This window comes from Ambystoma mexicanum, chromosome 11, assembly GCF_040938575.1.
Source record: "Ambystoma mexicanum isolate Mex_15411 chromosome 11, UKY_AmexF1_1, whole genome shotgun sequence".
NCBI lineage: Eukaryota > Metazoa > Chordata > Amphibia > Caudata > Ambystomatidae > Ambystoma > Ambystoma mexicanum.
This window is the reverse complement of record NC_090934.1, coordinates 852,073,631-852,089,637: the sequence shown is the minus strand read 5'-3', so window position 1 is coordinate 852,089,637 and position 16,007 is coordinate 852,073,631. Positions and strand designations below refer to the sequence as shown.

The 16,007-nt window shown below is 44.7% G+C and overlaps 1 protein-coding gene across 9 annotated transcripts in view; it reads right to left on the bottom strand.

Moving 5' to 3' along the window:
• Positions 1-16,007, bottom strand: part of TKFC (triokinase and FMN cyclase) — a 1,395,923-nt gene that overhangs the window by 55,098 nt on the left and 1,324,818 nt on the right. For all 9 annotated transcript variants that reach the window (XM_069623835.1, XM_069623836.1, XM_069623839.1 and 6 more), the window contains 3 exons: positions 10,991-11,097; positions 10,719-10,822; positions 10,029-10,062 (listed from right to left, as the gene is read on the bottom strand). In XM_069623835.1, coding sequence (XP_069479936.1) covers positions 10,029-10,062; positions 10,719-10,822; positions 10,991-11,097 — 245 coding nt within the window. The remainder of the gene's footprint in view (positions 1-10,028; positions 10,063-10,718; positions 10,823-10,990; positions 11,098-16,007) is intronic.

Here is a 16,007-nt window from a genome sequence, read left to right as displayed (position 1 = left end):
AAGTATTGATGCTACCTGTTGGGCCACACGGTGCCACCCACTGTTACAGACAAGGATGTTGTGGTATGGGGATACACTGTCCAGTTGAGGGGGAGTGAGGGTGAGAAGGGGCTAGGTGGTGGTTTGTTACTCGGAAAAACTGACGGTTAGGCAGGAAACAAAGCTTAGAGTGTACAATATGGTTGTTTGCGATGCATATACTGTCGTTAGATGCCGTTGGCTGGGATGAACCGTATGTTTAGGCTCCTCACGTGGCACATCAGAGGGTTGGCCAATCCTTTCAAAGGACGGAAAATACTGGCTTTTGCCAAGAGACATAAGATTAATATCCTGATGCTGCAGGAAACACATGCCAAACAAAAGGTGGTGGAGACGTTTGCACGAGATTGGGGCCCTTTACGTGTGGGTACTGATTACTCGACGACATCCAGAGGCGTGTTAACCCTTATACACCAACGCACAGGGTTTCAGCTTTCCAAATCTATTGTGGACACAGGGGTGCGCTACGTGATCATACGGGGCTCGCTGGGTAACCAAGATATTGTACTGGTCGATACATATGGGCCAAATGTGAACGAGCCTGACTTTTACCTACACATCTTCGACCACATATCGCCACTGGGGAACGCCAAAGTCATCTGGGGAGGGGACCTCAACACCATCCTTAACCCACAGAGAGACAGGACCTCCAGGACACTCACCAAAGGGCATTTGCAATTCTTCAGGGTATGACCTATATGCCTCTTATGGATGCTTGAGGGAGCTACACCCCAGCTTAGAGGAGCATACCGTCCACCCCCTAGTGCATCATTCGAGCTCTCGCATAGACTAATGGCTCTGTTCCCAGGAATACAACCCCATGTAAAAGAATGGGCCATCCTCCCCCGTATGGTGTGGGACCATTCACCGGTACTATTGGAAGTGGGTATAACTAGCCGGGAACAGAGCCCCTGCCTATGGCGAATGCCAATGGCCTTGCTACAAGATGAGGCTATCATAGAACCACTGAGGGTGCATATCACAGAATACTTTGACCGTAACATGGGATCAGTGGGGTCGGTGGTTGAACTACACCACACAGAAAATACGATACGCTCCCTTGAAAACGCACATTAACTATCACTGGGGGAGGACACTTCCGCACCCTTACAAGAGCAGTTAGAGAATTATAGGAGTCTTGCAACCTGTGAAATACTATAGATTAACTGCCTTATGAGGGCCAGGAGATATGGGGAGGGGAATAAGGCAAGTAAAACTCTGGCCAATCTAAAGTAGAACATAATATTAAACCAATAACAAGCATAGTGGGTGGCGATTGGGACAGTGCATACTGAGGCTGGTGAGATCAATAGTCTTCCTAGAATTCTATCCAGCACTGTATGCAAACTCGGACCAGGTATCAGCAAGTGAGCTAGAGCAGTACATGGATTTGTTCCCGCTACCTCATCTGGGACAAGAGGAAAGAGAAGTATTGGAACTCCCCCTTACACTAGAGGAAATGGGTCAGGCAATAAAGCACCTGACTGCAGGGAAGGCTCCTGGACCGGATTGTCTCCCGGTAGATTTATATAAATGCTACACGGCAGAATTGGCCCCTAAATTAATGGAGATGTGGGAGGAGGGTATATGAAAAGGAACACTACCCCTGTCCATGAGAGACGCCATAATCCCGGTCCTGCTTAACCCGAACAAACCCCAACATGAACCCACATCCTACCGCCCCTTATCGCTGATAAACACTGACACCAGAATATTTGCTAGAGTCATTGCAAACACCCTATATGAATAAATTGGTACACCCTGACCAGTCGGGTTTCATTCCCACAAGATCCACCTCCATGAACCTACGCAGGTGATTTGCCATAATATCCCAACTAGACCCCAAAGCAAAGCTGAAAAAGTGTTTGATTCGGTATCCTGGAAATATATGTATGCTATACTGGGACGTTTGGGGTTTGGCCCACAGTTCCTGGGCTTTATACAGCTACTATACACAGACCCCACTACTAGAATTAAAACTAACCACACCATATCACCTGGATTCTCACTATATAGGGGAACACGCCAGGGTTGCCCATGATCCCCCCTCATTTTCACCCTCACTATAGAGGGTATGGCAGCGTTTATACGACACAGACACACATGCCGAGATGTCCGGATTTGTGGTCCCCCTCCAATTTATCTCGCTTTACGCAGACAACACCCTACTGTATATTAGAGACCCTGACGTTAATTTAACCCTGGTAATGCTAGAAGTAGAAGAATTCGCAAAATACTCCAGGTACAAAACCAACCCAACCAAGTCAGAAATGATCCCCCTGACACAGGGGACTGTTCGGTCGGATGCCATGGTGGACTTTCGTTGGTCCCTGTGCGCCGCTCGTTACTTGGGTGTTATTGTGGCCACCGACAGACATACCCTATATACTGCCAATTATGAAACTTATATGTTGCAGCTAGAAAACTAAATTAAAACTTTGGAACAATCTTCTGATCTCAATGTACGGCTGCATAGCCCTGCTAAAGACGGTAGTGGTACCAAAGCTCCTATACCTATTCAGTAACATCCCGATCTGGCTTGGTAAAGTGTTCTTTGATAGACTACAGAAACTAGCATCCAACTTTGTATGGGGGGGCGTTGAGAATAAACTGGGCTAAGCTATGCGAAAAATATGATACTGGGGGCCTGTCTGCCCCAGATTTTGAACTTTATTATTATGCTGCACAAGGACAATTTGCAAGGTACTGGTTCCAGAACACACATAAATATGCCCACATACAGGTGGAGAAGTACGCAGCCGCTCCTGTGGATATATGCTCCATGCTATTCACCAAGTCGTGTGTTAGTACCGGGGAGGTGGATCCAGTAGCCTGCACTGTCCGGGCGTGGGCCGGGATGTTTCGCAGGGTTGGGTGCACAGAACCGTACAGTGCCTCTTCTCCCCTCTGGCATTACCCCGATATTTCCCCCACACTTGACACAATGCTATAGAGAGTATGGGATGCCTCGGAGGAACTGACTGTGCGTGACATGTTTCCAGGGGTAAGTTCATCACACTGGAAGAGGTAAAAAAAGATAATTGGGCTAGGACTCACCATAGCACTGCAATACCATCGTCTCAAAGCAGCATGCAGGCACAAATGGCCCTCATTCCCCGCCGAACCGGCCCCCCACCCATTCACACTGAGCATCATTGTGGGTTCAATGGTGGCATATCCACACTATATAATATGACACAATCCCACTCCCCATCTAGGAATACGATGAAAACAAAATGGGAGAGAGACCTAGATATAACAATAGATGATACGCAATGGGTGAGGTATTGCCAACTCACTAAATCGATTTCCCTCAACACAAACCTCTGACTAGTTCAGTTCAAAATTCTAAATCAACTACACTTCACCCCCAAGAACATTATGAAATTTGATCAGAATAAATTATCACTCTGCCCCAAGTGCAAATCCCTGGACGCTAACTCTATTCATATGTACTGGGAATGCCCAGCCATCGGGCAATTCTGGGACGAGGTGGCTGCCACTCTTAGTAGTATACTCGAAACTCACATTCCTGCCACACCACTGAAATACCTTTTAGGGGATATAGGAAAAGTATCGATCAAGACATGCAGGCTTTTCAAGGTGGCTTGGGGATGTAGCTAAACGTAATATCCGCAGAAGCTGGAAGGCTTGAAAAGCACCTACGGTCCAGGCATAGATTAAAGACTTGATGTATATTAATGAGTGTGAGGAGAACTTTATCTCATACGTCGGGCCGACTAGTAGGCCCAAAAAAATATGGGCCCCATTTTGCCCGCTACTTTGCAGGCAAGCGCGAAGAGCCCTCGACAGTGATATGGGCCGATGGAGCGGTAGTACGCCAATGATATAAGCAAAAAAGCAGTTTTATGTACACTTGTATTTCACTCTGTATGTGTTGACTGATACTTGATTTAATATGTTGTAACCGTCAATGAATAATAAAGTTAAAAAAAAAAGAAAAAAGGGTGCTCACCAGGATGTCTTGCAACGAAATTCAGTCCTCTGTCCAAACCTAATCTACCCTAAATGATGTCCCTTACAACTGATATAAAACATTAAAATGAATTTAACCAAAAAGGTCTATCAGGGTTGTTCTCATGGATATGGTGGCTGCTTCCTAATCCCCACTGCCCCGATAGGCATATGGGTGGCCAAAGGGAATCTATGCGATCCTCAAAAGCTTGCATGTACTCGGTTGTAACAATAATTGCATAGTCTCAACCTGAATCAGCTAACAGTTGAATTGGAGGGCATGGACTATAATCATGCAGACTTTGTTTCTTCTTCAGTGCACTGTGGGACCACCTTTGGTGCGAAGGACAAGTTAGTTCCTTCGCAACAGTTATCTTAAAACAGGCTGTCCACCAGTGCAACTGCTTTGGAAACTTTAGCATGGCAACTGAAATAAAATATCCCCTTTTTGACAATGTGTGCTTCCCTGTTGCCTGCAGGACAGTCCTTGTAATTGGCTATGTGGGCTTGCTGCCACAACTGTAAGACTCACTTGTGGCACCAATGAATGTGCATTTTCTTAAGATTGTGCTACTGACTTGAGTATTGTGACGATTCACTAGGTGACGTCACTTCTCATGATGCTAGGGAGGTGAGGCCGCTACCCAATATTAAAAGTTTAATGCGGGAGGATCTCCTGGGGAGGAACTCCCCTCCTGGAGATAAGGACTACCATGTGGGAAAAAGTCAGCAAAACACCCCAAACCTAACCCTTTCAAGCCTGTTTCCACCAGCCCCCCCCCCCCCTTGATAGCACTACTATTTTTTATTGTAACATTACACCAGTTGTTTCTACTGAGACAAAGAAGATTGCTAACAATACAGATAGTATGACTAACTTCAGTACTGGGACGAAAAGGAACACGCAAAGCATGAAGATTACCAGCAAGGCCGGTACTGAGATGAGGTGGCCCCCAGGAACCATTAAGAATGGCACAGAGAAGATACAGGAACAGTATAGACTAAAAACTCACAAAGGACTTTGAGAGAGTCGCAGACCAGCATGAATGACATCCAACCCGGGAAGTTCAAAAGAGATCCAGAGGATGTGGTGGGAAAGCCGAGAGAAGTCCTCTCTGCCAAAGGCAAGAGGCTGATGATGGGAGTCCATTGCCTGGTGTTGTGGAGCAGGTCAAGGCCGTGACTGGAGCCTTGACGATGGTGGCGCAACCTCTGGGAGGTGGACTGAGAGATCCAGTAACGGTGCAGTGCAGCTATCAGGAAGAAGGTACGTGGAGCAAGAGAAGCAGAAGGCATGGAGGTGCTGGAGAGAGACCAACTGTACAGGGATAAAGATACAAAGCATTTTCTTCATGGCAATACTTGGGAAGAGAGTCAACCAAGTGGGCCTAGTTAGAAGGGAAGAGAACCAAGGGTCTGGGGCCCAAAGAAATGTGAGCCCTATTTTGATATGAGTCATCTTCCTACTCGGTAGGGAAGTGAACCAAGTGGACCTGATGAAAGAAGACTAGAAAGCAGTGTCTGGGACCCAAATCAAAGTAATGAATATCAGCACATGAGTCATCCTGCTCGTTGCAGTACTTGGCAGGACAGTAAACCAAGTGGGCCTGACAAGAAAGGGGGAGTGAACAGGGTATGGGACCCAAACAAGTACAAGGTTGGAGGGAGGAACCCTCTAAACATCCAGGGGAAGTTTCATTCCCCCTGGACACAATTGGAACGTTGCAACTAAATGTTGCGAAAGTTACCTAAGAAGACAGGGGAAGGGAGTCATTCCCCCTGGACACAATTGGAACGTTATTGCTACTAACACAATTGGAACTTTGTTGTTACTGACATCCAGGGGAAGAAAGTCTTTCCCCCTGGACACAACTGGAACTGCTGGTGAAACCACTATCCAGGGGAAGGAAGCCATTCCCCCTGGATCCAGCTTGAATATTATCATAGAAGTCAGAGGAAGGGAGTCATTCCTCCTGGCCATGTCTAGAATTGTGTGTAAACCAAGACCAGGGGAAGTGAGTCTTTCCACCTGGTATTGATTGGAGTCCTGAAGAGACTTTCTTTTGAAACACCAGGAGAAGGGAGTCCTTCTCCTGGTGAGAGAACTTGACTCTTTAGTTATAGTATAAGCGATAGAGGTAAAGTTTTGACTCGGGACAGTGCTTTCTTCAGTTACGGACATTCTGACAGACCCCTTTCGTTTTTAGTTTATAGCAGGGAAACCCCTCTTGGAGTTAGGGGTAGCTAGGTTCTTTAATATAATAAGTCTTTGCCAACCACCATGACACCCCCTGGTCAGTTGCCTTCTTCTGCACATTGACAGTATCCTAACAACCCTAGAAACTCCCTTGGAGGTCGACTGATTGGCTGCCTCCATTAATTGCAACACATATTCTATGGTTTTGGCTATGGTGAGTGATTGTTCCCAAGTTGGATTATTGCACATCCACAGTATTTCCTTAATCTTTGGTCCATGGCAGTGGAGAATGAGTTGGCCCTTCACTGTGCCAAACAGACATGGGTGGGCCAGAGTGTAAAAGGCAGTTAGTCATTTATGGATTATTTTGCTGACTGAAGTCTGTTGTAGAATGTGTCCAGTTCATTTTCTTTCAAATATATTTTCTTGGTCTTGTAGGGGGGCAGCACTATATCATATGTAGCTTTATCACCCCAAGGCACAGCTCTCAAGGATACAAACACACATGTTTCACCCTCATTGGGGATCATCATTGCGGTATGGTCCGACATCCTTGTGGTTGAAGTATTGGAGTATGTTTAGCAAACCGCACTGATGTTATAGAAGGTTTAAAAGCATGAGAAGCCCTTTAACCTTATAATTGTACAGAACATGGTTTTGACTGTTTACATTTGTATTGGGGTTTACCTGCCACTTTGGTTTAAATAGTTCTGTCTTGCTTTGCTGAATTTCACTATGTGTATACTAAATTAGGGGCTGTCTGCTTTTACCTGGTGATCAATAATGTTTACTTTTAATGCATGGCACATCTATACACATATGTGGGTTCATTCAATTAGTTGTCAACTTTATTCAATGTTAACTAAGCCTGCCACCAAACCCCTAATCTCCTAAATTTAAGTCTTGGTGCTCTGCCTACACTACCCAGAGAGTGTGGTTAGGTCAAAGTGTGAAAATCCCTTGCAGGTCCACTAGGATGGTTTTCCAGAACTACACACCAGTGTTGGTTCTGAGAAACTCTTCAAACACCCTCCCATTTGTGTATGGGCTGACCTGCATGCTTCTGGGCACCGGTCTGAGGGTCACTCCTCACCTACTCCCATTGGGTTTGTTGTTGGTGCTCATGACTTATCCGAATCTCAAGGTGTCATCACTGCTTTAGATGGGGAGCCCCTTTCCATGAGGCCAGGGATGTGAGGCCACTACCCAATATTCCCCCTTGTGGTGGTGCTCAGCGGGATGCTCTCATGGGAGGGAGGACCTCATTGAGAGTAGTGATCAGCTTGGGAGAAAACAATATCCCTTTCACCCTCCCACCTTCGCTCAAAACCCATCCTTCGCCACATTACCAGAAAGCCCATGTACTGTTTGCAATACATACCAGATGAGGAAGAGGCCACAAGTAATGATGATTACCAGCACAAATGACAGTACACGCTCTAGCCTTTGTAAGAAACGATTGGCCCACTGTCATTCAAAGGCAGAGAGAGAACTGCAGGATGGCATCGTCGTTCTTGATCCATGGTCGGACCAAGAGAGGCTTCAGGTACTCGGAGGCCAGCCAGAGGGAGAAGAACATTGTGTCCCGGAGAGAATCGCACTCGAGAAGGCTCACAGCACGGAAAGCAGACCAGAGTGAAGGACAGCTGCTTGCCAGTAACACGAGCCGCAAGAGTGCAGGGAGACGGACACCGAACAGCAGAAGAAGCACGTAGAAGGTCGGCGAGGATGCCGAAAGCCCATGAAACCGCCAAAGCCCCTGGGAGACCCACAAGCAACCCAAGAGGGAAGGCCCAAACCCTACAGCTACCAGGGTGGCTGATTCCAAGGTTGGGGAGACCCAGAGGAGGCAGGAGGCTGGAGGCAAGACGTATGAGAAACAAAAGAGGCAGAATATTGCACTAAGGGTGCCTGGGACCCATGGTGGGAAGATACACACTAAACAGTGAGAAATATGAACTTTGCATATTTAAGCAGCACCCACAGAGGTTGGCAGGAGACTAAACCAAGACTGTGGTCGATAGATAAAGAGAACTGTGAGAACATACACGTGAAGGGGGTCTGGAAACCACGCTGGGGAAATAAGCCTCAACCACTAACAAAGAGGAATAAAAACTTTACACATGCAAGAGAGATTTCCAGACCTTTGAAGGGGAGTCAACCAAGGCTGTGGCTTGAAGAAAAAGAGAGCTGGGAAGCTAACCAAGTGAAGGGGGTCTGGGACCTATATGGGGGACAAATACCCCAAACCATAATACCAACGAATACGAAGCTTGCATATTCAAGGAACATTCAGAGACCTTGGCAGGAGAGTAAACCAATACTGTGGGGGAATGAGAAGGTTGTGCTACCCACCTGTCAGGAGAGTAAACCAAGGAGGGGGTACTGAGAAAAGGATCCAAGCCCTTATATTTTGAGGAACGTTTACTTGTTTTCATACACCTTCTATGTTTAAGTTGCAGGTCGGCAGTGAAAAAACATTTACCCTTGCACATTAATTTGAATTTAGCTTGTGAGGGTTAGGTTAGGATTTGGAGACAGGATGGCAAACTTTTCTTTGGACATTCTCACACAGTTTCATTAGCTAGTTTTGTTGAGGCAGGGAAACACCTTTTAGAGATTGGGCTAGTTAGGGTTTCCTCCAATTTCCCCCATTTTTAGTTGTTAATAAAAGTCTTTTACAATCAACATACTACCTTTGTGTCTGTCTCTTACTCCTAGACCCTCACACCCAACAGTCTCTAATTCACTGAGGTCAGTCACTGTATCCTCCCACGTCTATAAGTAGATAGGTAAGCACCTGGAGCCGTGTTCCATTCCATGTACAAATAATCAGGAATTACTTATTGTCCACCCTTTCCTTTATTCATTATGTGCTACCTGTTTTCAGTCTCCCTTTTCCATTATGTGTTTGGCTTATTGAGACATGCTTGGTAAAGACAGTACAGTTAGCTGTTCACATGTTGTAGATGTAAAACAGGCATGGAAAGAACACATTCGAAGACCAATGATTCTGAGCATATAAAATGGCTTCTAGGTGGCTTATATTATTTGTTCTATGTACTCTTTACATAGCTCTAGTCACCAGAGATGTTTCCATGCTTTTCACTTAGCCACGCAGTGAGCTGCATCACCTCCAGTTGCCAGGGATTTAAGTGTCCATGAAAGGTGATGGATTGAAGGTGCTAGAGAGTAAAGTCCTCCAAAGCAGATGAAGCCCCCTCGCATTGGTTATCCATGTTCCTAGAGCCTGATGTGACCTTGGCAGAGAGCGGGAAGGGGAAGCCACCCTACTCATCCCTACCAAGAAGAGAGTAGCAGATCCAATGCTATCCTCCATTCAATATAGGAGAAATGAATGCCTAGGTACTCAATCTCCCACCAGGGAAAGAGTTCAGGTCTCTTCTGAACTCTTAAAATGCCAAGAGTCTACAGGTGATTTAGCTAGATGGGGCTGAACCCCTAATCGCCAATTAGGAAATATTTAGTGAAACACTGCATCCTTCCAATCCCCTCAAACTGTTGCATGGTTCTTGCTTCTGTGCCACAGAAACACTTGGGTACTTTAAATGGCATGCTTTGTAGGACAGCAAAGAATGTGAATGTTGGTGGGTGAGATCCGATAAAGGATATTTACTCTTCCTGCGCCTTTTATAAAAGCCAGATTAATTCCTATTAGTGTGAGATGTGTTTAGCTCTGGTCATTGTTTTTAACTACTTCCAACGTCTTAGGGTCAGTTTCTCTCTGAAGTTTGAGGTCAAGGGGGTCCAAACAGGACCATTACCACAATATGCTGCAACCACACATTCAACTCACCATGGTCCGGTCTCCAGGTTCTGCCCCTCCATACCTGTCACAGGAACCAAAATTTGAGGTAGTATTAGTCAGTGCAGAAACTCCACCAATGCAGGAGGGGAGAGTTGAAGGGTTACAGACTTATTGACTTCAATCTTGACTCCCATATCTATCACACTAATCTCCCACTCATTACACTCTCAACAGTCCTTCATCACTATTCAACTCCTGCACATCTATTTCTTATATGCCTGTCATTGGCCATTCATCACTCTTGATCTCCACCTTACCTCATACTCCTCTCTCCCACACCACTCATTTATTTTTCCAGTCATCTCCCAGACGATTCACCATCATCCCGTACTCCCCAACCTCTCATTTATCTATTATGCTTGACTAAGCTCACCCTTATCGGCCACTAATCATTACCTCATCATCCCAAACTGATCACTCCCTTAGAACTCACCATCGTCTCATTGTCCTCACACTTCTCATCTCCCTGTGCCATTGTGTCATCACCTCTCATCTCTTACACATCATGCTCTTATCTTCCTCTTCAGACACCCTAAAGCAGACAACACCCATGACCAGTGTGTTTCATCATTCTCTATTTTGGTTTTCCCTAAATACAGCAGATTTTCATGGCAAGCTGGCAGAGAGACATGGTACATTACACCCTAATTACAATAACAAAAGCACACAATGTCATACCGTTTTATGGCTGCATTTCCAGCATCTATGGCTGCAGACCAGACCGCTGGTCCGCATCCAGTCCGCAGGGGCTGCGCAGCAGCCAGCAGGAAGAGGCTGTAGAGCTAAAGAGAACAGCAAAGAAATGTGTGTGTTAAAATTGCTCCAACGCTTACAACTGAGCTAGAAGTCTATGTAGAGCTGTCTGCACCATACAATGTGGATAATTTATCCAGGGAATGCACCTCCGCCTAGGAAGGCTTCAATGTTTCAAGAGGCTCCTAGATACTTACTGCCCCTGAGGAACCCCCCATTCTCTCCAGGAGGATACTGGCCAGAGAAGAGAGCAGCTTAGCATGGCTCGCAGGCAGAGGGCCCTCCTGCAACCTCTCTTGAATGGCTAAAGAGAAGACAAAATTAAGGCAAGTGTTAGAGTAGATTTTCCTTTTTGTGTGAAATTCTCTGTGACTGCGAGTGCCCCAGCACATTTTGCTGGACCACTGGATTTTTTTTTGTAGTTCTCCAGAGTGAATTGGAACCTTTTTCCGCACTCTCCACACTCTTTCTTTTACTCTTCTTTTGGGAACCCTTTTGGTATTTCCTTTTGGACTCCTGCTTTCCACCAACTTTTCTGGCATCTACATTTTACTAAAGCAGCACACAGCACTTTCTGTGCAGTGTTGCTGGGTGCTCCTAGAGCTTCGACCTGAGCGTTTCTTTATTTTCCCTTGGTTAATTCACAGTATGTGGCGTGCTGAGGGGATAGAATGTATCCCCTTTCTCGGCTCTCCAGTACCTTTTTGGTTACTGTGACAAGCTCCCTGTTCAGGCTGGTGGCAGCATACATTTTTGCACGTTTTGTGGACTTTTGTCAGAGGCTGTCTTTGCAGCTGCGGTAGGGGACATGATGGTCACCATTTACCCTCAATGGTGGCTGTACCTTTTTAAGTATAGAAAAAAGGGGGCTGGTTGCCTTCTTTTTTGTTAAAGAGGGGCTTGACTCAAAAAGGCGTTAATTACAGGGAGAAGAGTCATAAGCTACCCCTATTACACCGTTTAGGCTGCGGTAGGTTTCCAAAAGGCAGGAAGCTAGTTTTTAAATGCTAGCTATCAAAAGTCACAAAAAATGGGAGAGGATAGACATTTTTGTTTATTCAGACATACATATAGAATATAGAATTCATAGTAAAGAATACATAGTTTGAAACGAAAGATCACATGCAAGCCTCGTTTGGCTTGTAACAGAAAAACACAAAAAATGGAAATGAGTACAAAACTGTTGTTACATCACAGTTTGGTAGGTGAGGGTTAGTAACATGTATTGTGGATTTCAAATACTACAATCAGATAGGTAGTATGTCATAGTGGTCGACACATTATTATGGGTGTTTCTGGTTCGGCGGGTATTCAACCTTCACTGAGTAGAAATGTTCACAGATGAAGGGTCCGAACTTTCATCAGGATGTGTTTGGGAACGCCTATTGGGAGGGAGAGGAGAGTATGTCAAGGGGAATTGTGACCACACGGGGGAATCCGTATGAAAAAAGCACTGCACTATAGGAAACCTACCTATGTTCTGTCAACGGTTGAATTGAATTCAGGAAGACAATTAGATTGGTCTGGTATCCATGGAGGTAATCTACAATAGGAAAAAGATGGCAATGAATGTACCTGGATGGTATGAAGGATCATACTTAACGGAACAAATAACGAGAGTATAGCATACCTTGGTTGATGGTATGCGGTCCTAAATGGAAATGTGTTTTCGAATTGTTTTATCACACAGGTACAATTGCAGTGTACTTGGATGTTTATTCAGGTTAGAAACTTTGCCTATGCCGCTGTGTAGGAAGGAAAAGGATATATTTTACTGGCTAAAGTGGTGTTTTTGCCTGGTGCTTAAAAACGATTTAAAGAGAAGTGTCCTTATTGTTTAAAAGGGCTCAGAAAGGGTGGTATCGTGTTGAATTGTGATTTCCGTGGGCATTATCAATAAAAAAACGGGATTTTACGGTGCAGAACCTGAGAATATCCAGTAAAGCGTGAGGGAAGTTCACGTCTGTACTGTCTATTGTTGGTTGTACGTGATTAAGGTAGTAGTTAGGGCTAGGGCCTGCCATCCGATTAGGTATGTGCTTGCGGTGCGGCGGTGGTTTGGGCTAACGTATGCCAAACAAGATGGTGGAATTTAGTTTGAGCGAAATAATCGCGGTGCGGTTCTGTATTAACAATGATCTTAGCTAAGTGATTGATGGGTCATAGCGGGCTCGATTTCTTACCTGAAAAAGGAGCGTGAGGCGGATAAACATCTATCTTGCGAATCCGGAAAACAAATGATTACTAATGGAGACGGCACATAGTGTAAATACAATTACGGCCGGTGTGGCGCATGCGTAATGGCGGCATTCAGTTAGACTAACTTTATTACATGAAGTCACCCTTGTTTTGCCACCATTTTGCTTTTTACACTATTACCCATTAGTGTCCTCATCATCGCCCATGCGTACAAATCAACTCATGATGCATGCGCGCCCCTTTTTCCAAAACATAGCGTCCCCAGTAATGCCGCCATTACGCATGCGCCACACCGGCCGTAATTGTATTTACACTACGTGCCGTCTCCATTAGTAATCATTTGGTTTCCAGATTCGCAAGGTAGATGTTTATCCGCCTGACGCTCCTTTTTCAGTTAAGAAATCGAGCCCGCTATGACCCATCAATCACTTGGCTAAGATCATTGTTAATACAGAACCGCACCACGATTATTTCGCTCAAACTAAATTCCACCATCTTGTTTGGCATACTTTAGCCCAAACCACCGCCGCACCGCAAGCACATACCTAATCGGATGGCAGGCCCTAGCCCTAACTACTACCATAATCACGTACAACCAACAAAAGACAGTACAGACGTGAACTTCCCTCACGCTTTACTGGATATTCTCAGGTTCTGCACCGTAAAATCCTGGTTTTCTATTGATAATGCCCACGGAAAACACAATTCAACACGATACCACCCTTTTTGAGCCCTTTTAAACAATAAGGACACTTCTCTTTAAATCGTTTTTAAGCACCAGGCAAAAACACCACTTTAGCCAGTAAAATATATCCTTTTCCTTCCTACACAGCGGCATAGGCAAAGTTTCTAACCTGAATAAACATCCAAGTACACGGCAATTGTACCCGTGTGATAAAACAATTCGAAATAACATTTCCATTTTGGACCGCATACCATCAACCAAGGTATGCTATTCTCTCGTTATTTGTTCCATTAAGTATGATCCTTCATACCATCCAGGCGCATTCATTGTCATCTTTTTCCTATTGTAGATTACCTCCTTGGATACCAGACCAATCTAATTGTCTTCCTGAATTCAATTCAACCGTTGAAAGAACATAGGTAGGTTTCCTATAGTGCAGTACTTTTTTCATACGGATTTCCCCGTGTGGTCACAATTCCCCTTGACATACTCTCCTCTCCCTCCCAATAGGCGTTCCCAAACACGTCCTGATGAAAGTTCGGACCCTTCATCTGTGAACATTTCTACTCAGTGAAGGTTGAATACCCGCCGAACCAGAAACACCCATAACAATGTGTTGACCACTATGACATACTACCTATCTGATTGTAGTATTTGAAATCCACAATACATGTTATTAACCCTCACCTACCAAACTGTGATGTAACAACAGTTTTGTACTCATTTCCATTTTTTGTGTTTTTCTGTTACAAGCCAAATGAGGCTTGCATGTGATCTTTCGTTTCAAACTATGTATTCTTTACTATGAATTCTATCCTCTCCCATTTTTTGTGACTTTTGATAGCTAGCATTTAAAAACTAGCTTCCTGCCTTTTGAAAACCTACCGCAGCCTAAACGGTGTAATAGGGGTACCTTATGACTCTCTCTTCTCCCTGTAATTAACGCCTTTTTGAGTCAAGCCCCTCTTTAACAAAAAAGAAGGCAACTAGCCCCCTTTTTTCTATAGTCTCTAGGACAACCCTTTGGTTGTTGGGCTTCATTAATTGTCTATCCAAATAAATGGAAAATGTCAATATCGTTAGTTTTACTGACGATTTATATAAAAAACTCCTAGAAACACCCTCACTGCTGGGCAACAAATCTCCGGTTTTCACACCAGTCCAGAATCCCTCAAATAATGACCTTGATACTCCATTTGCAAAGAAAAAGAAACTCATAAGAACTGAGTACCCCGGGCATCTAATGCTCGAATACCTGAAAGCAGGCGTGATCCCAGAAGGTCTCCAGGTTAAGAACATTCCAAGAGTCTTTCTCGACAACCCCCAGTTCATGACAAAATTCAGTGGAGTGGGCAATAAATGCTCCCGTGACTGGGTAATCCTGTTCATAGAAACCACAGAAGAAGAAACCAAAAGCCAAAAAGAAGCACTCAAAACTCTCGAAGAGAAAATCAAAACAGAAAACATAATCCCAGACATCAAAATACAACTTGAAAAAATCAAAGAAGAAATTAAAAAATTTGAAAAATTCACCATCGACAAGAAACTCTGGAAGCTACAAAACGACGTTAAGAATTACAAAGAAGAAAGAACATACCCATACCTAGTACCTGGTTTCTACAATCAGATAAACCAAAACCCTCAACAAAACACACGTAATCCACGTCGACCTCAGAAGAAATTTGTAACTTTTTCCAATAGCTCCAACAGTAGTGGGTCCAATAGCGACTCCAGTTCCACAGCATCTGCACCTTCAAGTTCAAATCAACAACACCCTTTTTCAGGGACGGGGACAACAAGGCCAACCGAGACTATATCAACAACACCCCATGCGAACACAGCAATGGATGGCCCCAGGGAACCAATCATGGTAATACCCATCTTTAATCTCAGCGACCACATCCTAACCCACGAAGAAACCAATGTTCTAAGCAAAGGACTAAGTTTCGTCCCCACTACACCAGGCAACAGATTCCAAACGGAAGTCGAACTCCGCAAATTCTTCTGGACTATCAGACTTAAATTCTTCTTCATCAACAAACCAGAAAAAGACCCTCCAAAATCCACTGGCTTAAGACCGCCTTCGACTTTTACTCCACTATCTCACATGGTCTGCCCAGAAATTCTGGCTTTCGAAAACCATATCCTTCTAGAAACTAACAAACTCTTCTAAAAAAACATCAGATACCCCGACAATCTCAATAAAAACGAACGCACAGCCCTGAAAAACCTTGAAAACAATCTCACTTTTCTGATTAAACCTGCCGACAAAGGCGGAGGTATCGTCCTATGGGCCAAAACTTTATACGACACAGAAGTCCTTAAACATC